The sequence below is a fragment of the Mixophyes fleayi genome, chromosome 11 (genome assembly GCF_038048845.1).
Source record: "Mixophyes fleayi isolate aMixFle1 chromosome 11, aMixFle1.hap1, whole genome shotgun sequence".
NCBI classification, from domain to species: Eukaryota; Metazoa; Chordata; class Amphibia; order Anura; family Limnodynastidae; genus Mixophyes; species Mixophyes fleayi.
In genome coordinates, this window is record NC_134412.1 from 90,573,858 (window position 1) to 90,599,598 (window position 25,741).

The 25,741-nt window shown below is 40.0% G+C and overlaps 1 protein-coding gene across 1 annotated transcript in view; it reads left to right on the forward strand.

The window, feature by feature from the left end:
• The window catches only part of DISP3 (dispatched RND transporter family member 3), a 96,358-nt gene extending 77,344 nt beyond the window's left edge, over positions 1 to 19,014 (forward strand). The window contains exons 14-21 of the mRNA XM_075190205.1: positions 1,272 to 1,399; positions 3,043 to 3,215; positions 4,078 to 4,204; positions 5,026 to 5,171; positions 6,343 to 6,502; positions 7,506 to 7,619; positions 11,239 to 11,405; positions 17,244 to 19,014. Coding sequence (XP_075046306.1) covers positions 1,272 to 1,399; positions 3,043 to 3,215; positions 4,078 to 4,204; positions 5,026 to 5,171; positions 6,343 to 6,502; positions 7,506 to 7,619; positions 11,239 to 11,405; positions 17,244 to 17,606 — 1,378 coding nt within the window. The 3' untranslated portion in view covers positions 17,607 to 19,014. The remainder of the gene's footprint in view (positions 1 to 1,271; positions 1,400 to 3,042; positions 3,216 to 4,077; positions 4,205 to 5,025; positions 5,172 to 6,342; positions 6,503 to 7,505; positions 7,620 to 11,238; positions 11,406 to 17,243) is intronic.
• The last annotated feature ends 6,727 nt before the right edge of the window (positions 19,015 to 25,741 follow it).

The window sequence follows — 25,741 nt, forward strand, 5'->3', positions numbered from 1 at the left end:
TATATTTGTGGAGGTTGTTGGTTGTTCTTTTATATATTCCACCTGGAATCTTAGGTTAACTAATCTCTTTCTCCCCAAAATTCTCCCTAACCATTAACAATAACTTGACAGTCTGAATAAATCTCTCCAGGAAGAGGTCCTGCTGACAATGTTGAGGCTCCCATGCCCACACGTAAAATGAGTGGGTTTATTTGTGCCTAGTGCAGTCTGAGGTTTTTAAAGGCCAGGTGTGTTGGGCCTAACTTCTTGGGAAGGCCTGGAGTCACAGCCTTGTTACACCAGAAACACCAGTCTCACAGGTTACTATAGAAATCAATACAGGCTAGGAAGGGCGTAGAGTTTGTAACTAAGCAATAGTTTGGGGGGGCAGCACCGCGAGCTGTAATACATAGACTAACATGCGTGCCGACTAAATCTGTTTGCAATGTGTTTCTAAATCAGAAATTAAATTCTGCGTTGTGTCTTCTGAGTGGAATATTTAATGCAGGATTGATAAAACATTTATAGGCACTTTACAGCCTTTCAAATTACCAAGTAGAAAGCCCATGTCTGCTTCCATTTAAGTTTTGATAGCGCTGCTGTAAACACTTTAACATCTGTGACTTCATTAACATTAAAAAGAAAACTGGGATTTCCTGTAAAAACAAATAAATATATCATCTGATAGATGTCACGCTTAAAATGCCATGTTAAAATAAATAGTTTTCAGTAAAAGTTGCGCTTTAAAATGAAAGGGGATTGAATTGCTTACTTAATCAGCATTAAAATGTGTAGTTGTTTTATGCCACGGTATTTTGATGACACAGTGTAACAATGTTTACCTTCTTACTGTAATTAATTACCGCATTGGTCCAGTCTATTTCCATCAGGTTATTACCTTAATCTTATCCTATTATTACATACTCTGTCTGATATTGGTCCAATTACCCGATATAACATGCAGTATTGCAGAGTGCATGGCCAGAATTTCCATGAAAGATTCCTTGTTAGTAAGCTCTCAGCCGTATATCGTAATATTTCGAGCATAAGGTGGCGCTGTTCTCTTGATTTGTATAAAGGACAATATATTTCTCTTTCACTCTAGTAAACAATTAAACATGTCATATATGAAAGTTTCTGTCAAGGATCACCTATGCCCGTATGCTTTACTATCTATCGAAAATTGTTTATTGTGCTAAGTTGCTGTTTGAATCGTTTATATTGGTTTTATTGCATCCCTTGCTTGACAATGTAATTTTGTGTATTATGTGCCTATTTTTCCGCCACCACAGAAAACTGTATTTTACGTTGGTGCACAAAAACCCTACACACGGCAGAATCTGTGCCTCGGCCCCCGGGTGTCTCGGATCGGGATCGGATATATCAAACAGAGGCTTTTTCTATGTGCCCACGGAGAAAGGTGAGAGTCCTGTGGCTGGGTGAACCCTTTAAAACGATTGTGTATCTACTTTACAATCATTGAGTTTGCAACTAGCTTGTATAACACACAATTACAATTTTACAGGAGTGCCTGAAGGATAATGGGCAGCGGTGTATGTCCGATAACATGGTTTCTGTATATAGATGGCACGGTTCATTAGAGGATAGAAAATGTCTTACTACATCCAGTCTTCTGCAGCTCGTTTGTGTACTCAGCATAACGAACACGTACGCTGCCACCACCAGAATATTAAATACAGGAACATAAGGGGCTTGTATATACAGATGTGTTTTTATTACCAAACTAAAGCAGATTCACAGACCAGAAAATGAAGAACCAAAAACTACAGTCTCACCGTATTAACAATGAAATTCAACGGTCGCGGTTTGTTGTTCGACTTCTGCCACTGCCAAAGAAAATAATCTTAATATGAAAATGATGACACGAAATTAACTCGTCTGATATAAAATCTCAGCGAGGAGCTTTTGTTATGTCTGCTAAAAATGGCAATACCCGGTAATCTCCAAAAATGGAACGAGGCCCAGCCCAGCAATAGAAATGTTGTCACAAACTGGCACTAAGCTAGAAGGGTTCAAGTACATCTTGTTTCTGTGGCCTGTGTTATCTGAGTGGGGGCAATATTATTTAACAATGAGCAACACCAACAAAAGGAAATCGTTTTGCTAAACATACGCCTTGTATGCCCTATAGCAGAATCTAATGTGAGTGTTAATTATGTAATGTCTTCTCCAACTCTTCCCCCTTTACGCTGGCCACAAACGCTGCAATATTGCAGGCAATAGCCAGCAATATTGAAGCCAATAATGATCCGATTAAAACAGATAGGCACATGTTCTGGTATGTCGGTAAATTCAGCCACAAGGCGACTGCTTTCTGCCCCGTGTGTGTGATTATCTTCCACCCATCCTAATTGACCTCAGTCATGCCTGACATGATCCAGCTATTCGTCCCTCTAGGTGTGTGGTCAGATTGGATGTTGATTGGCAGGATCTGTCTAGGCGTCTCCAGTTTTACGTTGGGGTGTTGACAATAGGACAGATAAGCCATACCTCACAACTTTTCAAGTTGGGGAATCGGGACAATGTGCACACACCGTTATGAAGGGGGGAGGCTCACGAGATTTTGGACGGAGGGCCACGAGACGTCTGCCTAGTCGTAGTGCCAAATATTTTTGATACAACCAAATGCTCTTCTGAAACTGTTATATGTTTTTAAACAGGTCGAACGTAACACACTCCCTATTCCGACAATTGCAGATGCAACAATGACATCTGTTAGTTAGACAGTATTTATTTTCTTCATTCTAAAAAGGAATTCATTCTTTACAAGGTTAAGAGTAGGAAATGCAACAACAGCTTTGATTGGTCTAATTTAACAAAAGCAACTGCCTCATTGGCTGCTGCACTGTGTGAGTAAGTACATAGCAACTTGTGATTTTGTATGTGGAACAGACTTTTGCGGTAATATGGCAGCTTCTAGTGCTCAACATATCTTTTTTTCTAAGTAAATAAAGCTGTTCTGATAGCGCAGCACCGTACATTTCGACCTCTACTGTCGCATATGAAATATATAATTTTAGGTTTATTATATCGTTTTTCCAGGGACTCCAAAAAAATTATCTCCGACGCTGGATTTTAATCCGTGTTTGAACACAGCCTGTGGGAATCCAGCAGTCCGTCCCCTTGTGGACACCGGAGCCATGGTGTTTGTTGTTTTTGGAATTCGAGGAATAAATCGGACAAGGATCCCAGATAATCATGTGCTTGGGGAACTGGTATGAAACATTATGTTCTCTACTCCTGACCTACGCACAGTGGAGGCAGACGGTGTGTGGGCTCAGCCTATCACTTCACTCTAGACCAGTGACATCACTAACACAGCACTTAGTGATGTCAGCAAGGTCACTCTCAGGGTCATTTATGGAGAGTGAAAGTGCACAGCCACAAGTGCCCCTGATTTTCAGAAAAGCCCATAGATTTTCAAGCCAATATGTTGGCATCTGCAGGAAAGCAAAAGCTGGTACCAGCTTATGAGAAGATTTGAGCAGAAAAAGGGTGGTTATTTCCAAGTGCAGATTAGGAGCACAAGTGCTCCTATGTTTGCACTAAAGTGCAGAAACAAAATTTCATTTGCTGGATGGGATTATTTAAATTAGATAAGGGGTGGAGAGGGCAGGAGGGAGCATGGCCTCTTACCCCGCTGTGCTCACCCTACCAACACACCCACACACACCTCCCACCAAAAGGTCTTATTCTTCAACACCTTTGAGGTACTGATGATTGTGGCTCATCCCTGTGCTTATAATGAGTAGCCTGTTGGACTTTAATGTGACCTTGTCGTTGTCTCCACCTTCTGCATATTCCGGAGCGCCTGACAACTCGCAAAACTGGGTACAGATTGCTTTTTACGGGCGTGTTTAGAAAGTCCGTTAAATGGGCATGCATCTTTAAATGAGCTAGAAAGTCAAGTAGATAGACTGAACGTTGGTCTAGCCCAAAACATATCTGTCTCCACTGTGTTGGCGCTGAGTGCACGCTAAGGGATTTTCTGTCGTGCTGTACTGTACATATTACTCATGGTTGCAGATTCAGCTAACTGAGGCGTTTTTATTACCGTCTTTCGTCTTTTCCTGAAAGGGCAGGGTGATCTACGATGAGAAGTTCGACCTCTTTAAAGAAATTGGTAATCTGTGTCGGCTGTGCAAGATGATTGCCAGTAATTTGGATTTGGTGAAGCCCGGTGGAGCGCAGTGCCTCCCTTCAGGTAGATATACCATTTTCACTTGTTATATTTGGGTATTTTTAGAGGGATTGCTTTGCCTCCTGTTAGCAGCAGATAACTCAGAACATTGCCTAGCTGTGATGGAGATAAAGATGTCTATACTTACACTGCAGCTACACACAGCTCTGCTTCCAAATACCCGTCCTCTATCCTTTATTTATTAAGAACTTAACAAAACACATATAGTACAGTAGTTTTTGCTATAAGCATATAAATAAACTTTATTATGCCAGCTTCCCTATTTTAGGGTAGGGTTTATATTAAAGTATGGCAGAATGTAGGGCATGTTACTGAAATACAGACCACCAAAAATGAGTTTGAGAAATGTACTAGATAAATGATAGCTAGAATCTGATTGGTTGATCAAGGGTAGCTAGAATCTTATTGGTTAATAACTGATAGCTAGAATCCGATTGGTTCATAAATGATGGCTAGAATCGGATTGCCTGATAAATGATAGCTAGAAACTAGTTGAAAAATGATACCTTGAATCTGATTGGTTGGTAAATGATACCTAGAATCTGATTGGTTGATAAAGGATATCTAGAATCCGATTGGTTCATAAATGATAGCTAGAATCCGATTGGTTGTTAAATGATAGCTAGAAAGTGGTTGATAAATGATACCTTGAATCTGATTGGTTGATACATGATAGCTAGAATCTGATTGGTTGATATGGGCAACGCCTCCACTTTTCCTTTTTAGCAGTAACAGTAAACCTATCCCATGTTCTTTCGTCCTTGCATTACTCCTGTAACAGACTGGTTTCATTGTCTATATCCCCTAATACTTTGTCTCCCCAGGTTACAGTATATCCTCCTTTCTTCAGATGTTACACCCTGAGTGCAAAAACATTCCGGAGCCAAATCTCCTCCCGGGCCAGCTCTCCCACGGAGCCGTCGGCGTAAAGGACGGGAAGGTCCAGTGGATCTCTATGGCGTTCGAATCTGTAAGCGCAATAACAACTATCATGTGTTTTGGGGCAGCTGATAAATAAAACAGGCATTTTTTTATAAGGATACACACATAAGGGAACGCTTGGTACAGTAGGTCATTTGTGTAACATTTCCACTGCAAGGTGCTTAATATTGTTTAACCCCAGCTGCCGTAACTAGAATATCAGTTTAATATTTTTGTCTGACATGAGCAGAGATACTCACCCTATAAGGTGCATCTACATGATCGTATTGTACATCTCACCCCATGGAACACTGTATAATTTCCACTATACTTAGTTCTCCTATGTGTTCCGGTTGTATCAGAACAGCCCCTTTATGTTCCATATCAGTATCTATAGTCTCACAATGTAAACTCCTGAAGAACCTAAATTAACAGGAGAAGTTAGAATAGATTCCTGTAACTGTTTTACTTTATTTTGGGACATAATGGGAAGTAGAGAGTGTACGGCCGCAGGGGCAAACGCAGCATTTGTAGAGGGTGGGTTTCCACACCACGCCACCAGTGGGTGTGGCCAGCATGCATGGGGGCGTGGTTATAATTTTAGACAGTGCTTGGCTGCTCTCCAACTCTTCCTATCCCCATAATATACATGGGCAATGCTGCGTGCACTACTGTTAGGTACACGCAGCTCTCCGTTTTCAAGCAGAGCCGTGTGAAGCAGGGCCAGGGTCCAGCCACCTCAATTATACAGTGCCCCAGGCTTGGAGGGGGGTTTCCAGGCACTAGGAACCCCCCTCGGTTTGCCTATGGGCCCGGGGCAAACCCCAGGTCACACGGGTGTCTCGGTTTTTCACTTTAATACTATCCGTGGGGATTGAAAGTTAATAAAAAGGTGCTAGATGCAATCATTCCTCCCTTTACCATGAACCAGGATCTGAACCACGTCATAGATGTTGCGTAATACAACCACAACTCTCAGCGCAGGGTCCGCTCCCAGCTTCAGGTAATAGGGACGGCCTCTATTTGCTGTACAGATTGACGACTTAAAAGGGGGTTGTTCTCTTTAACTTGAAAACTAAAGTTAGTGTAGGAGCTGACAATTTAGTGCTGCTTGTCTCTCTGCCGTTACGTTATTACTTTCGATAAACTACTATCTGACCAAGGAGAGCTTTTCCAGAGCACGTGGGTCGTTCTCATGAGTTATATATGTTTCCACACAGACGACCTACAAGGGGAAATCCTCCTTCCAGACCTACAAAGACTATTTGACATGGGAGTCGTTCCTGCAACAGCAGCTGCTGCGTCTCCCTGCGGACTCAGCGCTGAAACACGGCTTCCAGACCTGCGAGCATTGGAAGCAGATCTTCATGGAGATCATAGGCAAGTGAGCGGTCCTGGCATGGGTGTGTGCGATCACCTATAGGATGATAGCTGCGTTCTCCTGCCTGAGCGCAGATTATTGTGTTATACAGAGGATTTGTAAGCCTGGTGAGGAGAGCTTTGTCACTAGACCACTCAATAGGGCTGGCCATTCCCATCTGCCATGTACTTCAGTGCTTATTCAGTTGAGTTCCTGATTGGACGGCTGTAACTCCTGTCCAATTAGGTGCCTCAGTAACTCCTATCCAATCAGGTGCCTCAGTGTATGAATAGGACAGGAAGGCTCTGGTCCTCCAGCCCGGAAACCTCTCTTCTACCCAGGCTTGCATACTGTGACATCAAATGTTCATGAAGTGGAGCACTTTATTCCCACATATTCAGGAAGGGCACCTTGTTCCTATGACCTGCAGTAAATGGACATTGTACTGATATATTCTAATTATTCTAATAACATTTGCATATTTTATAACCAAATCTGCACTTTATGCCTGGGTATGAGTCTGTGGCATTTACGAATCTATACTGTATCACACCTCACTTGTCTCAAGAGCTTGCAATTTAAAACTATCCAGTTCACCAATATAGGATATTTCTTGAGTCACCAAATTGCCATTTGCTGTATTTTTAAAAGTACATTTCACAAAGATCACAATTTTCCTAATACAACTATTAAAATTATGATAAAGCCAGTAGAATATTCTAAATACATTTGGTAATTTCGTTTTAGGCAGGAACTTTCAGATTGTTTGCCAGTCTTTTCAACTGCTGTTTTTCATATTCAGGCTCGTCGAGTGTTGGGAGCCATTTTGTCAGTTGAACTAATATTCATTTAACTGCAGCCAATCAATATACTAACAGCCAGTGACATCAATGATTGGCTGAAGTGATGTTAATAGTGATCCAGCACACAAAATGGCTGCCTCCTCTGTGTGGGCACTACAGACGCATTTTATGCCTGCTGGTTGTGTAAATAAGAAGTATTTGACGCTGTTCTGTCTCCTAGGTGTGCAGAGTGCCTTGTACGGCCTGATTCTGTCGCTGGTTATCTGTGTGGCAGCGGTGGCCATCTTTACCACACATATACTGCTGCTGATCCCTGTGCTGCTCACCATATTAGGTACAAATAGCACCTCTGTACTGTGTGTTCTTTGCAATGTAATACCCACCAACTCACCAAATCAGCGTCTTTGTTCTACCTCAACTTAATGTATGTCACAACTTTTAAGATTTCTTCCCTGGGAGATCCAGGGGAGATGTCATGTGGGAAGCCGCGTGGAGGGGCGGAGCCTAATAACACGATTAAGCCCCACCCCCTCCATTCAATTCGGGAGCTTTGCCTACTCTTCCGGGAGACCGTGTGGACTCCCCGAAATTCGGGAGCCTCCCAGGAATTCCGGGAGAGTAGACAAGTATGATTTATGTCCACAAAATTTACTTTTGGCTGGGCGCAAGGCTTCTAGTGGGTAAATGTATCAAGCTGAGTGTTTTTCGATGAGTTTGAAAAGTGGAGATGTTGCCTATAGCAACCAATCAGATTCTAGCTATCATTTTGTAGAATGTTCTAAATAAATGATAGCTAGAATCTGATCGCTTTTTCAAACCCGCCGAAAAACTCTCAGCTTGATACATTTAACCCTAGGAGTTTCTGCGTCTGTTCTGTGTCCCATAGCCATTCCAAATATTTACATTTTCTTCCTGTCAGCAGGACTGAGCACTGCCCAAATCTAACACTCAGAACAACCAACTGGACTACTATTTCTTTCTGTGATTAGATCAGCAGCTGACAATATAAAAACCTGAGATTACACATAAGGACGCTATTTATATAGCGCCACTAATTCTGCAGCGATGTACAGAGAACTCACTAACACCAGTCACTGCCCCATTGAAGCTTACAGTCTAATTTCCTTAACATACACACACACAGACCGAGAGATACTAAGGTAAATTTAATAGCAGCCAATTAACCTACCATTATGTTTTTGGAATGTGGGAGGAAACCGAAGCACCGGGAGGAAACCCACACAAACACGGGGAGTACATACAAACTCCTCACAGATAAGGCCATTGTCAGGAATCGAACTCAGGACCCAAGTGCGGTGAAAAAGTGCTAACCACTGAGCCACTGTACATAGGAAAAGATTCACAATTAAAGCATACTGATGTGTAAGTCCAGCTCAAAAACAAACATCTGTGCCAGATCTACGTAAGCCTGTACACTCACACCCCACAATTGGATAGTTATGCAGCGTGACAGTGCTAGTAGTATATGCGAACGTTGCATTACCCTATTTGTGCAGAATATAATATTGTAACAAAGTGTCAAATACAGAAGAGAGAATATTCTATGGATAGTTATTAATAAATGCGAAAGTCACATTTTCCATATAACTATTTAAATACAATCACTTCCACATCTGTTGTTTCCCTTTTAGAAACATAATGAGAATCTTCTTTCCTGCAGTAGTCCAAATGGAAATGTCAATTAAGTAAAGAGAGTAGTCGGTATAAATTGATATAATATAGCTGTGATGCTAGTGTTTTAAGTAGAGATGCTCAGGCTCGGTTTTCTGAAAACCGAACCCACCTAAACTTAGGGGATCCGAGTAGACTCACGAGCCGGCTCGGTATCTCCGCACGTCCACGGATCTGAATCGAGGCAAAACGTCATTGCTGCATTGTCGGATCTTGCGTGTTTTGGATTCCATAAGTACCTCCCTCCCCAGGAGATCCAGCGCCACTGCTCACATAGAAAAAGGAGTAGCAGTGTTCTTGTACTCTCCAGTCTCCAGCACCATTGCTCACACAGAAACAGGGGTAGCAGTGTTTTTGTCACTCTCCAGGCTCCAGAGACATTGCTCAGTACCATTGCTCACACAGAAACAGGAGGGGTAGCAGTGTTCTTGTCACTCTCCAGTGACATTGCTCACACATAAACAGGAGGGGTAGCAGTGTTCTTGTCGCTTGATAAAAATTGACTGGAAATGATTGGAAATTAATGTTATTGAGGTTAATTATAATGTAGGGATAAAAAAAGAGCCAAATTATGTGATTTTAGCAAAAAAAAATAGGGATTTTAGACAAAAAATCAGAATCCAAAACCAAAATACACGAGGGCGATTTTGCCAAAATTAAAACCAAAACACGAAGTTAATCCAGATCCAAAACCAAAACACGGTGTTTAGTGAACATCCCTAGTTTTAAGTGCTATCAGCTGGTTAGTATGCAATCAGCCAATCAGAAGCAGCGAGATAGTGCTGCTATTAGTCATCCTCATTATTGAGACTAATTATGTCATACATACTAGTAATTGTGCCAAATGAGACCCATATTTGTATTTAGCTCCTGTTTTCTTCTTATAACTTTCCGTTCAGTTTGCACACAACATTTGATTTTTCTCTAATTAATGCTCGTTAGTGATGATTGTGCAAACTATATTAAACTGAATATCTATGTAGTGACAGATGCTCTATTATCTCTACAAATGCTTAGCTAACATAGTCATGCAGTGTACATCTGTACAGCCAGATGGAGAATCGCTGCGCTAATTCTAACAGCCTGTCACTAACTTGGACTAATAGGTGCCGTGGTTCAATAACAGTTATAGAGATATCTATTGTTCTTTAGATCACATAGGGAACCATATTTATGTTTTTTAATTGATATAGTCATCCTTACATTTAAAGTGCATTTGAATCGGCATCGCCTGTATCCTCCCAATATTGAAGTGAACAGGGATAGAACAGCCTGTAGCCAATCAGTTCATTGGTCACAGCAGCAAGAGATGAGCTGATCATGTGACAGGGGCAGTGACATGATGTAAGGAGGAGAATGGAGGCAGCAGAAAGTCACAGACTGACAGTTATATAGTGGAAGGAGCAGGGTCCTCGAGCAGCACAGAGTGGTAATAGAATACGACTGTATGGCTCGTGCACCAAACAATTGTCTTTCACTATGTAGTAAGGGTGCTGTAACCCATAGCAACTAAATGTTTGATTTAATTTTCTAAACTGTAGCAAAAAAAAACCCAATAGAACCTGATTGTTTTGTAGCAATTATTGGACTTTTTTTTTTTTTTTTACAGCTATCTGTGCACCAATGTTCCCCAATATTTTTTAAAGTAAACGTCAACCCTAGAATGTACATCTTTAGTAAAAAAAAAAAAGTACCATAAAGATTAGTCATGTGACCTCAAATTATTTGGTGTTTGGAGAATGGGGGCAGTTCCAACAATATTAGGTCTATTGAGAGGTATGTAATAGTGAGGTGAATCTGGCTAATGTTGATTATAGCCCACTTTACCAGACGTTTTTGTATACAGACTGTGATACTGCTACCCTATACAACAACTTCTTTCTTGAATAACTGTGTTTTTACTGTTCACATCAAAAAATTAGACAGCACACTTTGTCAGGATGACACAAGGCGACCCTAGCTCTGACGCAGATCTCCTGCCTAGTCACCGGCAAACTAGCTGGCATTGGTTGCCCCACCCACAACAACTGAATTCTCCTTCCAAACACTCCTTGACCAATCAAGAAAATAACAAACTAATGACACCCATACCATGCACCTTTGTGTGCTGTATGAAAGACTGTGTTAAAATGTAACCCTGTCTGCAGTCTACACCTGCAGACTCTTTGGAATTTGGCTTATTGAGAGGTGTGGAAAATAAACTTCTTGGACACAATGTATAACAATAGTAACACATGTTTTTCTCCTATTATACGTTGCAGGTGTGGTATGCTTGGTGGTAACCATCATGTACTGGCTGGGATGGGAGATGGGAGCTGTAGAGGCAATCTCTCTTTCAATACTTGTCGGATCATCGGTTGATTATTGTGTCCATTTGGTGGAGGGATACCTTCTAGCGGGAGAGAACCTTCCTCTGCATCTCTTGGAGGTGAGTAACCAACCTGACCAGCCCTCGTTTATAAGGAGGCATTGTGTAATAATTACAAATCTATGTGGCTTTATTACATTTAAACACCATTTTGTTTTCAATTTCCACCTATGCTGGTGATTGATATACAATGGAAGGCAGAGATAGAAATCAGACAGTATAATACACTTCAATTGTCATAGAGTGGTTGACTGTAATAAAGGAAGAGCGGCAGCATGGCGCTAGTCCTCTTGCCTCCACAATTTACTTAGCCTTGCCCTCTTCTCTTCCTCCTCATCAAAGATCTCTATTGCCCCAACCTTCCCCACGTATCATCTGTGTAAAAGAAAAACAGGTAAGATAGAGATACTGATAAGAGTGTTCTATCAGTATCCCTATCCCTGCAATTCTGAGACCCTAGGCTGTGGCCTAGATGCCCTTTCCACAATCCCAGGTGTGCATGGATGTCTTGTGGGCCTATAGCTGTGCATAAAGTACATCTATATAAGCCTGAGGGGCTTTAGGCAAGATCCCACCAACCCACCCGCCTCCCTTGACGGGAGCCAAGGTTCCCTTATGGCTTATGTGTCTTTCGGTGGTAGTCAGTTTAACGATACTGACTACCATGACACCGACTACTACGACATGAGGATTCCAAACTACTAGCCAGACCTGAAAAAAACAAACAACTTACCTTGACCCAGAAGACTTGATGTGACGACCCGATGGAGTTGCCAACTGTGTAAAATGACATCACGTCAAAACGCGACTCCTCTTAAAGTGGCGGGCTATGTGTGATATGTGGGTGTTCAGTTGGAAAGTCCATCAACTCCTTAAAGGTCTCCCCTGGTGAAGACCGTACAGTCACAACAAACAGCAAATGGCATAGCGGATCCACTCCCACAGTCTGTGACAGTACACTCAGGCCATGGAGCCCACTCATGTTCTGTTGCCTACTTTGCATATACGAGATCTACTCCGAGAGAGTCAAGCAAGACCACAATGCCCAGTTTCTTTACCGTCTATCTACCTGCTTGCATTGCCTTAAGGCACATATTGCTACTGACTTTGCAGTTGATAGTGCAGGTTGCTCAACCACTTTAAGCTGCAGCCTGGGAATTCTTATTGCTATTTCCCCCTCGAGCTGGTGTCCTGCATACGGAGCTAATTTCATTATATGTTATTTCACATTCCCTCCAGTCTTAGGTTGGAATGGTGATGACGGGCTTTCTTAATGTCCTAATGATACTTACCTGCTTAAGATTAAACTTGCTCTGACTATCATTATGTCAGTCTGGAATTTCAGTTTTCTCTTCCTGCAGACTATTTGCAGTTAGCAGACGTCTTCTGTAAATACAACGTTGCTGTTATGCAGTCCTTTTGGTGTGCCATTGATTTAATCCCTGGTATTACCTCTCTTGGAAGTCGTGGCTGGCATGTAAGAATACAATAAGGAGGCCTGGGAAATGTAATTCATCTGCAAATCAGTTTTCATTGCCGGATCTGAATTCTGTCATTCAGGAAATAACTGTTCTCTGAGACCTCGCAGAGGATTAAACAAAAGACCGTAAAAGAGATCTATACCCTCTTCCTCTGATCTCATCACATTCATGGACCTCAATCATTTCTGAATGCGATCTGTAAGGCGCATAAAATCTCATCTATGTTAAATCAGGATACGAGTGGAAGATCGCCTTTGGGGAATACCTCCTCGTGCCTTTTGGGCTGTGCAATGCCCCAGCAGTCTTTCAACACTTTGTTAATTACATTTTCCAGGACTATCTTTATCAGTTTGTAAACGATTACTTAGACAGCATTCTGATTTTTCCCATCGCTCCCATGATAAATGTGTTGCATTCCTGGGATAGACTGTTTGTGAATCAGGTTTTCAAACAATCCCCGTCCGCTGTATTGAACTGGCCACAAATCACTGGCCAATGTTTTCTGGGGTTTGCAAATTACTATCGATAACTTATCAAAAACTATTCCTCCATTCACACCATTACTGCTCTTATTGAAATGGTAACTAATTCTCGAGTTTGGTCTCCTAAAGCAGTATCGTCCTCCAGCCAGGGGCGGATCTAGAAAACTACTGTACCCGGGGCGATTTAGCCCCCCCCCCCCCCCCTGGATCCGCCACTGCTTCCAGCTCCTGAAAATAGCTTTTTTTCTAGTTTTGTATTGCTTTTTGCCTTAGTGATGTTACTGGCTCCTAGTGAATTCATACACTGCATTTTCATCATGAATCCCATACAATGAGCAGTATTTAAAATGCATATATAGCAAAGAATGTGTACTACTTAGCTAAGTAATATACATGAAATAATTAGAGTGTTTATACTCTCCTAAATAAGTCCGCTGCTCTCTGCTTCACACCTCTGCAGCAGATTGCCATGGTAACATGGAGCTTCTACTCTAGCTAAGCAGGCAGAGTTTGAGTGACAGATTTGCAGACTTGTTGTGCAGGAATACTGCCTGCAATAGGTGATTTCCCACAGCAGCAGCAGGACCGCTGATGTTGCATTGACTTGAATTGCTGCACTATTATCTTTCTGACCTATATGTGATCACATCAGGATACTGTCCTAAGTATGTGGGAGATGCTTCAGTTGTCTGTAATGCATTGGAACGGTAACTCTACATTTTAACAGTGGAATGTCAACTTCGGAGGTCCTTTAAATCTGCACTACCAAATAGGAAAATTTTCCTAAGGTGCCTCCCTCTCTAGCACCATGGCCAAAAGGCAAGGGGGGCAGAGTCCCAGGAAATACAGCTGCATTTAGTAGCCCACCGGGGCCCCCGCTAGGAGAAGGTGGAACCAGAGGAAAACATTTTCCCAGGTATTTTACAGTTAACTTTTCATTTCTTTAGTGGCATGGGGGGTGGTTCCTCTAATTTATCCACTAATCAGAGTCTGGATGCATTGATTGTTCTTTAGGCATTGGAATTAAAAATGGCCTCGTAGCGCATGTAACACAATTTTTCCTTTCATACTCAGATTAGTTTTATGCTAATTTCAAGCTGTTTTATGGAGGAGACGTCCAACAAGTCTCTAAATCCTATTTATACTGATATTACGGAGCCACCCCGCAGCTTCTGAGTTTCACTGCATCAAAGCCTCAGTGTGAGCTGATCTCGCTGCATTATTCTTAATGTGCAGGAAATTTACATTCCTTGTCATTCGCCTCTAATGGATCCAGATGTCCATCGCAGCACTACAAGTCATTAGTGTCCAGAAATTCGCAACAAGGCATTACATTAACCACGGTGATTAAAATATATCCAGTGGCTGTCGGGACGCGTGTAAATGTTTTATGGCTGTGACTGCTAGGGGGCCGAGTGGTGGCGAGGGGGCATGCCAGGAACTGTACATCCGTTCCTGAGGTCCCCCATTCTCCTCTTTTGGCGCATACGCCGCTGAGCGTCGTTTGGTCTTTCAGTCCCAGTGGGATTGGAAAAGAAACTGCCACACAACTGTTTTCAGCAAAATGACTGTAAAACATTATTTTGTGACTCAAAATTCATTTTGTGTTCTGCAATATGTATTTTGTAGGACAAAATCAATTTTGTAGTGCGACAAAACAGATTTTGTGGTAGAGCATAATAATCTCTTTGAACAACAGCCATAGGATTTGCATAGTTGGAGGGGGTGCTTAAAATGAATGTGTATTACATGCCATGTATTAAACATTCGCATCACAAAAGAGAGTATTTGAGGACAACATTTTGGCCCTATAGTCTAATTATCTATAATTGTTTTAATTATTGTGCATTTTTTTAAGGTTATTTCCTTTATATGTTTTATTTTAAATATTCTAGTAGTTTAGATGCACTTTGATGCATTTTATTCTTCTATTTTCTATTATTTTTTTCTATTTTTCCATTGTGTTCCCTTTCTCCACCTCTGTGTTTCATTAGATTGAGTCGGACGTCATATTTTGAAGTACAGAGACTGCTATAGGCAATTGCTAAAGCTCTTGACATATTTCAAAGCCTCACTCTAATTTAACTCTAGTCTTAAAGGAAAGCATCCATCAATTAATCTGAATTGTTGCTTAGATACACTTTCTATGTTAAAAGAAAATGTTGGGTGCTAGAAAAGCATTAAGTGGACCAGCAGTAGATCAGGTGCATTCATCATATTAGGAGCTGATATTGTTATTATATGCACTTATAGTTGTTGCTGTATGAAAACACTTTGGATACTTAGGCAGTTACCTCGCTGTTTAGTCGTCTTGGTTACCTCTGCTGGATATTAATTGCTGGAAGAAATAGGAAGCTGGCAGTGCATCCAGAAGGAAACCAATTCATTATAATTAAAAACACAAACTTATGCAATTACAGTTTTGCAGAAAATGTAACGCATTGGGAACTTATGACAGCCCAAACAGAGAACACGTTAACCTGAGCCAATATTCGTCCTGCCAAGGGGACTGTACTATTGGTACTCCAACCAGCCACAAACCGGTTTGTCAAATCAGTTTGAACCTACCCTGGAATTTCTCAATATTTAGATTAATTGAAAATCAAGCTAAAACTGGTTCCATATCGGAACCGGTTCACAAAGGATTGAGTCATGTGTCAAAAGGCTAAAATACATTCAAGCTTAAGTTGGTACATTTAGCTGTTTTGAAATTCAAACACAGTATTTTCACTCTTTGAATTAAAAAAAAAAGTATAATCAATTATTATTTTAAAACATTATTTAAATAGTATTTAAAAATATTTGAAAATACTTAATTTAATGTCGAACAATGAAACCTGGAGCGGTGAACTTAAGCCCACAAATTTCGTACCACAAAACCGCCGGTGGTTCTATGGAACCGCCTCATAGTAAATATTCCCTTTGGAGTCCTACTTGCCATCTAGCCAATCACAAGTGTTTTCCCACATTGGCTTCTTTTGATTGTCTACATGGGTACTTTTTTCACAAGTGGCCAGCGCGGGAAAACGTTTGAGATTGGATGGCCAGTTAAGGCTTTTCCCGGGGGACTCTCAGCGGATGGTGATGGCGTAGCAGTTGTTGTTTTTTTTTTTAAAGTATTTTTCCATTTAGACTTTCTCAGATCAAGAATTAAAGAAATCCATTTTATATTTAGCAGTTAACTAGGGTTCTGAGAAATGTTTTGCTCACTTAAAAGTTTCTTTTATTTGAATAAGAGATTTCAGTTGGTTGAGAAGAATCCCAGGTCTTTCCAGGGCTAGCTTGCACACTCCGCACGGAGGGACTATCTGTTTTCTCCCGGCCTCCCAACTCAGATAAAGCATAAGTTCTGTGTGGACCAGCTTGGGGCAAGTTCTCACCATGGCAGATGAACTCACACGCTCGTATTTTTTATTATTATCGGAAGCAGTGACTGTCTTTATTGCAGGTGACAATTTTGTGCATCAAGTATTATTACATTACTCTAAGTACATAAAATAATCTCCCCTAAATTGATTCCATTACAAGTATAGGACGAGAACGGAACTGCCAACCTTCAGCGGAGAAACGCGTTTCTACTCTCATCCAAAAGCACACCAGTGAAACATGTTATAAAAACATCTTGTTGTCCCATCGCTCTCATTATTTATTTATGCCACAAGTAAGGCTAAACAGAGGATAACTTTAGGAGTAAAACAGATTAGTTTAGAAGAGCCCGAAGTGGGGAAGGACATTGGGCACACTTCATAAATAATCTCCAAGGAGTCTTTTATAGCTAATAAAATAAAACTTCACAAAGGTGGGCATGTCTTTAAGCCACACGGTTGGAGAAGGTTTATCTTCTGATATTTTTAAATAAAAACAATTTAATGAAGGAGAATTGACACTGGCCACATTGGACAATCTTCTAACATTTTGTGCATTTCCTTTTGCAGGATCCAGTGGCATGTCGCCAGTGGAGGGTCGCAGAAGCCGTCCGCCACGTTGGCGTCGCCATCGTGTCCAGCGCGATAACAACGGTCATCGCCACCATCCCTCTCTTCTTTTGCATCATCGCTCCTTTTGCAAAGTTTGGAAAGATTGTGGCGTTAAACACCGGGATCTCTATACTGTACACTTTAGCCGTGAGTACAGCTCTGCTCAGCATCATGGCGCCCAGCACCTTCGTCAGAAGCAGAACTTCTTTCCTCAAAGCCACCCTGGTGGTTGCCCTCTGCGCAGCTGGGTGCGTTTGTGTTTACATAGTCCTACTCAAAACAGGGTTAACCATCCCGTTTCTCAACGGGACCCCACCATAGTGCAACTTTTTTTCTAGGTGATTTTTGTATACACCAATTTTTTTCCTCAGTGGCGGATATTGTAAAAGGTGAACAAGAGCAACACACTGTGTTTTCTTTATACTACAAATGCACTTTATTTTTTTCTCTCCAGATGATGCGTTCAACAGCAGACAGGGTGCCACGAGCTGCGTAGGTTCATAGCAGCGAGACTACCGGCTAGCACCGGAGCAGAGAATTACTGTATGATATAGATGCAGCATTTGTGGCCTTATTCAGCATCAAAGGTCTAGAAAGAAATTGTTGTAATAGTGGGTGATGGTTTGCGGGACATAAGTAGAGTTTGAGTCCTATTTCCAATGCTCTATTGCTACTGTATGAATTTTCTTTGTACCCTCCGGAAGGAATTTCAGTTTAGAATGCCACTCATAACATACAGTAGTAGACTAATGTGTATTTACCTTAAACATAGTTTATCACATTTCCTAGTGGGCGCTACTGACTTGTTTTAAAATAACTGTGCTTTTTTTTTAATCGTGGTGGCACAAACCTTTGAAAATTTGCAAATGTCATTTTTTTGTGAGCTGGTTGAAGGTCGCGTTAAAAAATCCTGGTGTGCAACGCGTTTCGCCAAAACTATTTTCTAATGAACTGTAGCTATTTTCTAAGCAGATGGTCAGATTTTTTTATTTCTTTTCTTTACTGGCACAAATGAGAAAGCAGTATTCCTGCCACTGTTAAAAGGCAGGACTGGAAACAGAAGATTATTCTGGTCATGTAAGAAGTGTCTTGCAGAGTAGACTGATTTCAAACACAGCCTTGTGGGAAAGATTGCTGCCATGACTCTTTGAAAACCAACTCCCAAGTTAGCCGGCAACTTCGTATAACCTCAGAGTACTTTTCAGAAAAGTTTAGAAATATAAACATGGGAAAATCTTTGCCACAGCGATAAAATAACTGGGATCCCTTGTTATAAAAGCACAATTGCTGCTAAGTTCTAAATCTCTATTTGGAAAAACCAATATTCCTTTAGTAATGAGCAGACTGTAGATTTCTGAGTTTGTAATTTGTTCAATTAAAACAAACTTGGAAGGAGCTGAGTGTTGAATGACTAATTATAAGGGTACGGTGCCAGTTGGCAGAGTATAGTAAATGGAGGTTCACGTTTTAACATTCAGTATATGCATGTAAAAGGAAACTTTAGCTAAAATCCAATTCCATTCTATATGCAACATCATTTTATAGTGCGGCTAAATGTGTAAATGTATCAATGTATCAAGAACCATGACATAAGAAAATAGAAAGAGTATTAATTCCTCTAGTTGTTACAATCAGGATCACTATATGTCAGAGCTGGGGAGAAATGGATATATATATATATATATATATATATATATATATATATATATATATATATATATATATGTGTGTATGTATATATATATATATATATATATATATATGTATATGTGTTTGTGTGTGTGTATATATATGTATATGTGTGTGTATATATATATATATACATATATACACATATATATATATATATATATACATATATATGTGTATGTGTTTGTGTGTGTGTATATATATATGTATGTTACATACACGCCTGCTGACTAGTGCCTCTGCATTGCAATCTGCCTCATGAGTTATCTGATCTTATAAAAAGGTTTGCCAGCAGATATCCCAGTCATCTTGCCAGCGCCTTGTAAGCTGAAGTGTCCATATTTCAGTGTTACGGCTTCTAAGTTCTAATCAGCACTTGCAAATGGGCCAGGCTGGAATTTTATTTTTATTACAATTTTTTTTTTTTTCGTACAGTGCAAAAAGTTTCTGCCGCAGCGAGAGAGATTAATTTCACGAAAACATTTCTGTTCAGCAGGGCTATCATAATAACGGACGTAGTAGCCATAAATTATCAAAGCACTAAATAATTCATCCTTGAAGCTTACACTTTTACAGGGCAGTATAGATATATACGTCTGGTAATGCTTTTTCCTGGAACATTGCTGATGTGCAGTACATTGACCGTTTTTTATAAGCTTTACTGGAAAAGGCATCAGTAACATTCAATTTCTTATATCACAACAATTGTGGATTGTTCAGTTCCCTTGAGGGAAGCATATTTTCATTGCACGCATCACTTTCCTTCTGTTAAATCCCACATAGAAGATTTATTTAAACAGCAAGTTATGTATTTTTAAGCATATATCTGATCATTTTTCTTAGCTATCCTCCTACAATTCATTATCTACATAATGTGTCATGTGACTGTGGTTGCCATGGTAATCCAGAATATTAAATTATTAATAGCAGCCTGAAGAAAAAAGCAAATGAATGTGTTTTTGAAAAAGGCCCACATTAGTAGAGAACACTGAACTGTTGGAACGACTGCTAAACTATAATTACATTCCGACGAATGCTCATTTACTTAACTATCACTTGTTTTATAGATATTATTTTGCGTTGACTGCACTTGTTCAGCAGAAGGACGTCAGAGCTGTTGAATATTGAGATGCTATATATAACTCCATGACTGGGATTTAAGAAATTAAATTGGATATTAGATTATTGCTGGGGGTAACAAGAGTCTATTGATCTTTTTAACGAACTAGAGAGGTGGAAAATAACCATCCATTCTCGCTCTCTATCACCGGGCCCGCAGATCCGTTGTAAATAACTGTGTATGGATTCCATCTGGAGTCACAGCGATTATTACTGTCTACTAAAGACTGCCTCGGAGCTGTGGCAATTTATAATACACGGCTGAATAACTAGCATTGTTGATGTCGTTGAGTAAATACCCTCCTCTGTGTATAATGGAATGGATATAAAGCTAGGAACTCTTTGTCAAAATGGGCATCAGTTAGGAAGTGTTCAAATTGCCTGTCGCCTGCCTCTCCTCCGGCATTTCAGCTTAATGCTTCAGGCGGCGGATGGATGACATAATATCGCCTGTGTAATGTTTCACTCATGCAGATGAAGCCTTTTAAAACAATTGATTAAACTGGAGTTTTGTCTCATTTGGTAAAGAGAAGAGCACAGTTGTCTGTTTTTATGATAATTACAAGGGAACGGCAGTATTGCAATGTTCTGACCTGCTCCAGCTAAGGTTAGTTTTGCAAAATTGCTGTTTGCTCTCTCAGAAACAACATATTGACATGTATTTATCACGGATGTAGAAATGAACATTATCTCGGATGTGAAATGAACATTAAGACAGTTCTCGCTCCATCATTCTTCTCCTTAGATACTCATACAGATTTATTTCCTTTCTTGAAACTAAACAAATTAAGAATTGTTTGGTTGCTTCGCTTTTGACCCTGATCCTGAACCACAGCAACCAATCAGCAATAAGATCTTTAATGTCAAATTAGTTGTCATGGTTTAAACAAAATATTGCACCCAAATGCAATGGTAGAAAATGACATGTTGGGCCTTATTTATCTTTGAACGTAACTTGAACGCAATCGGCATTTAAAAATAATGCACTTGTGCGAACTTGCGGACTTATTCGAATGCAAGTGGATCTCAAGCTGCATTTCCATTTGAATCTGAGTATACATCTGCTCTGTCTATACGGTACTTGCTGTATGCAGATAGATAGATCACAATGCAGGATACGTATATACATACGTGTAATATAAAGTCCCATCAGATCGCATGCAAAAAAAAATATTCTGTAAAACAAACAAACAACCCTTAATACTATAATCATTACTAAAAATATGTTTTTAAAAAAATAGATATAATTTGTTTTACATGAAATACATAAATCAGGATGGTCTTAATACGTACTGTACATAAAATGTATTTGTATAGTTTCTTTTACTTGTAAACACATATTATAGAGAGATGCTCACTGACCCCCGTGAACTGGTTTTGGTTTTGGATCTGGATTAGCTTTGTATTTTGGTTTTGGCAAAAACCGCCTTTGTGGGTTTGTTTTTGGATTTTTTAGAAAAAATCCTAAAATATGCTAAAATCACATATTTTTGCTCTTTTTTTTGTTCCTACATTATTATTAACCTCAATAACACTAATTTCAAATCATTTGCAGTCAATTTTGACCACCTCACAGGTCACAATATTATTTTCATACAGTTTCAGACAAATACTGCAGCGACCTGGCTGGATGGTAAGCGACAGAGCAATAACACAAACACACGGCAGTTCCTAGCACATCTAGGACACATTGGCACACAGCAGTGGCAGAAAAGAAACATGGTGCAAGATGGGATTGTCCTTATATTGTGGCAACTATCCTTACAAATCATTGTCTATATTTGTGCAGATATTTCTTGTACAACTTTGTAGCATACAATTGCTAAGTTCTGTACTTGTCTGTGTTGCAATACTGTAGGTTTTACATTGAATTGAAACGGTAATTCCATTATATTGCTCTCTACTCCTGGCAACCCCTCACTCTATTGTGTTAATATAATCCGTGTTTCTTGCTTGCATTAAACTGAACCGCCATGCTTAGCAGTGAGGTGACTGCAGAAATGAGCATCTCCCTGAACTGTTCTTAGCAGAGTGGGTAAAAAGTACATCCGTTTGCATTTTTGGGGAATAATTTTGGATTTATATAATTAACCTTCTGTAAATAAATATACATTATACATATTACCACATTTACATAGCGCTGTTAAGTGTTCAGAAGACACTGATGTCATTTTAGGGTAGGAATACAAAACTACAATATCACATGACACAAAGTAACCAATGAGAAATCAATAATATTCATAATAATATGTAACAGATTTGAAATGTGTAATAATAAGGGTATGAGGCAGCCTGGCAGTTTAAAAGCATCAAGTGCACCCCCAGTATGTGGCCACTCCCCTTTGTAGTGAGGCCACACCCCTGTTCCGCTACTGGATACCCAGTGTTGAGAGGTATGTACCCATCATCAATCATTACAGGTTTGCAATACGCTATTTAATACGCCCAGTCTGAGATGTATCATCCAGCGTCCCTACTTCTAATTAAAGAAAACTATGATTGCAAATATATGTTTCTAATGTATATATGTTTATGTGCAGTCTTTTACATACATATATTGAAGGTGTCAGTTTGATAAACCCTGGAACGGTCTGTTGCATATTGTATTCCCTGGTCCCAGCAGACAGACTCGTTTAGGAAGAACTTGTAAAGTAGATTTCTCTTTAATAATTAATGAGTTCTTAAAACCTCTCTCAGGATGCTTGAAGGATTACCATCTGTTAGCGGATAAGTGATTGATTTAATGTGAATATCTGAGTATAGTATTTCTCATCCAGGCACATTCTGGGTCCTTTGAATATTGAATTCCTTTACAAACAGACATTTAATGGTTTCCCCCTATGGAAGGCGAAGTGTTTGTGTTGTAAATGTTGCTGGTGTAGCTGTAAGTGCAGGAATAGGGAGGTTTCTGTGTCTATCCGAGTCTATCCATGGAAATGTCATACTAAGATATTGCCATTGTGTGTTTTAAACTGCGTATTACATTGTTCAGAGTGTAAATAAAAAACTCCTTGATGATTTTTCATGATAATATCCCTTTAAAGTAAATATGTTGGAGATTGCTGCGGTAAATCTCCTGGGTCTCCAGTGTGATTCTGTGAAAGTTTAATATTGCTTTCCCTTTCTCTTCTTTAATCTTTTCTTATCGCTGCGCTGTGACATAATTGTTTGAGATATCATCAAATCTTCCCGTGTGATATCGGCGTGATTTGAAAGTTACCAATCGCATTATGCAGCGCAGGGCATCAATAATGTATTAAAAAAAAAAAAGCAACTCTACCCCAGAGACATTTATTATAATTGATTTATAAGAACTTATAAGAAATCTTATGATGCTGTAGCATATAAACATCGACCTGACCATAATATAAGCTCACAGCTCAGTTGGCATTAGAAGGTATTGTGCAATATGTACATTGATACAAAGCTACAATTTAAAGGACCCACTAACCCTTTTAAAAGTAAAATATTACCCCCCCCCTCCCCGCTCCCATTACAGACAGCTGAAGCTCCTCCCACATCGTTAAGACAGTGTCGTGGTGGTCAAAGAGCTAAAACTGAGTTGCTGTGACATCACTGGCCACGCCCCTGTGCATGAATCAGCCAATCCATGCTGTACATTTCTGCAAAGCAAATCTGCCAAGCTGTCAGTCACTGCGTCTTTGGTTAGAGAGACTCCTCCTTCTAACATGGCCGCGGCTGCGGCAGAAGAGGGAAGAGTGCATGGTGGAAATATTTACATACATACGGATAGTTCCGTTATTTTCTGTATGCTATTCAGCTCAGTAATACACAGTCTCTGCTATGCATTCATGTCCAATGTTGGCTTTTCCTGCTCCTTAATCAGTGTGATGTTATATATGAATAGGTCGATTACATATTTAAAGGGGTTTCCAGCCTCGATGCAACTTTAATGCATAAATTTGTACATGCCCCCCCTGCAACATTTACTCAATACCCTGCTTTTGTATTTTGTATACAGTAGTATCCACAGGGCAATTATGTGTCATATCCAAGGGTACAAAAAAAACAAAGGGCTTGAAGTAAAAAACACAGATGGAAGATAGAAAAAGGTAGAAAGCAGCGAGAAATATAAAAGAATGTATTTAGAGGAACTTGCAGGAGAATGTGTAGAAATCAATTATTCAAGTTGCCGGAAAGTGAAATAATTGTATATTAAATGTTTGTTGAGATACACGTGATAGGAAATCTACATTTGAAGCATCAATCAATAGAACAAAGCACACTTGCTTACCTTCACGGCATGTCCTGGATAGTCACAGATTTTAGGGAGCCCTCCCGGACTCCAGGCTGATTAGGACACCTCCTTTTCTGAAGTGGGCAGGGCCTTGGTGACGCAATTTGACGCGAGTTGCATCATCATTGCCCTCATCTCCCACTGCATGTTGTCACGCCCCCGGAGGTTCAAAAAGTGGGCAAATATGGAAGAAAGCCTGTGTATTTATAAGCCCCCGCAAAGCACACCCTTATCTCAAGTTCCTAAAATTGTTCCACATCTATTGAATTTTGCCAGTATCTCTATTCTCTAATGAATAAAGCTGATTTAGTAATTTTTCAGCGCCAGAAGTGAACTTTCAATTTCTAAAATCCGACAAAGCCCATTAAGGACAGTTACTGCTTTTACTGTGTAATGATTGTAGATATGCTTACAGTAATTGCCAAAAATAGTGCACATAATAACCACTAAATGTTACCTTCAGCAAAACCTGCAAATTACCTGAGAATCACAATTTGTATATTGTGTTATTACCCTACCTATTTTGGCTGCGGTTTCAGGTCACCAAATCAACCAGCTCTCGTTACCCCAATTACAGCCCTCATTTGTTTGCATTAGCAACAAGAATCCAAAATCGCAAAACAAAAGCACAAATCTGCTGGGCGTCCACACACAGAGAGGGGCGGGTTAGCCCGATCAATTCACTTTCAAATCGGCAACCTGATGATAGCACAGGACGACTGAAATAGTGTCTGAGAAAATTCATGATCACTGCAATGGCGCATTTAGAGCTGTTCGCTGGAGAAACGATTAAAAGGAGTTGTAGGTTTTGGCAGCCCTCCCTGTGCGTATTACAAGGATGAATTTTGGGAATCCACAACCAGCTGTTATATACATCTCCAGGATGATTAAATGCAGCATCTAAATACTGCTAAAAATTTAATTATTCCCAAAAAAAAAAGCAAAATCAGAACATTGAACTACATGAGTTATATCTTTACAGGGATCTAGCCTGGGTTTTAGATGTCTGCAAAATCTGCTTAATATGCACCTCTTAAGTCTAGATCCATCATTAATTTGCAGACTCGGGCGTCGGGTGGTTGTGTGTCAAGCATCGAACTTTATTCTTATTAAAAATGTATAATAAAATGGATCAGGTCCAACCATTTTGGAGGAAAAAAAATGTAACACTGTAATAAATTACAATTATGTGGGCATTATCGTCTGTTTTAATTCTAAAAGTGTTTAAGTATTTGTAGAAGCTTGCCAATTAACGGATGCAAGTCTAAAGTCCAGATCTTATCCATAAAAGATGTCGGCGTTATTTCATTGAAGTAGACGCAGGGAAATGGTTGTGTTCATGTCAGCACAAAGATTAATGTCATTGTTTAAGAGTGATGTAGCACAATGT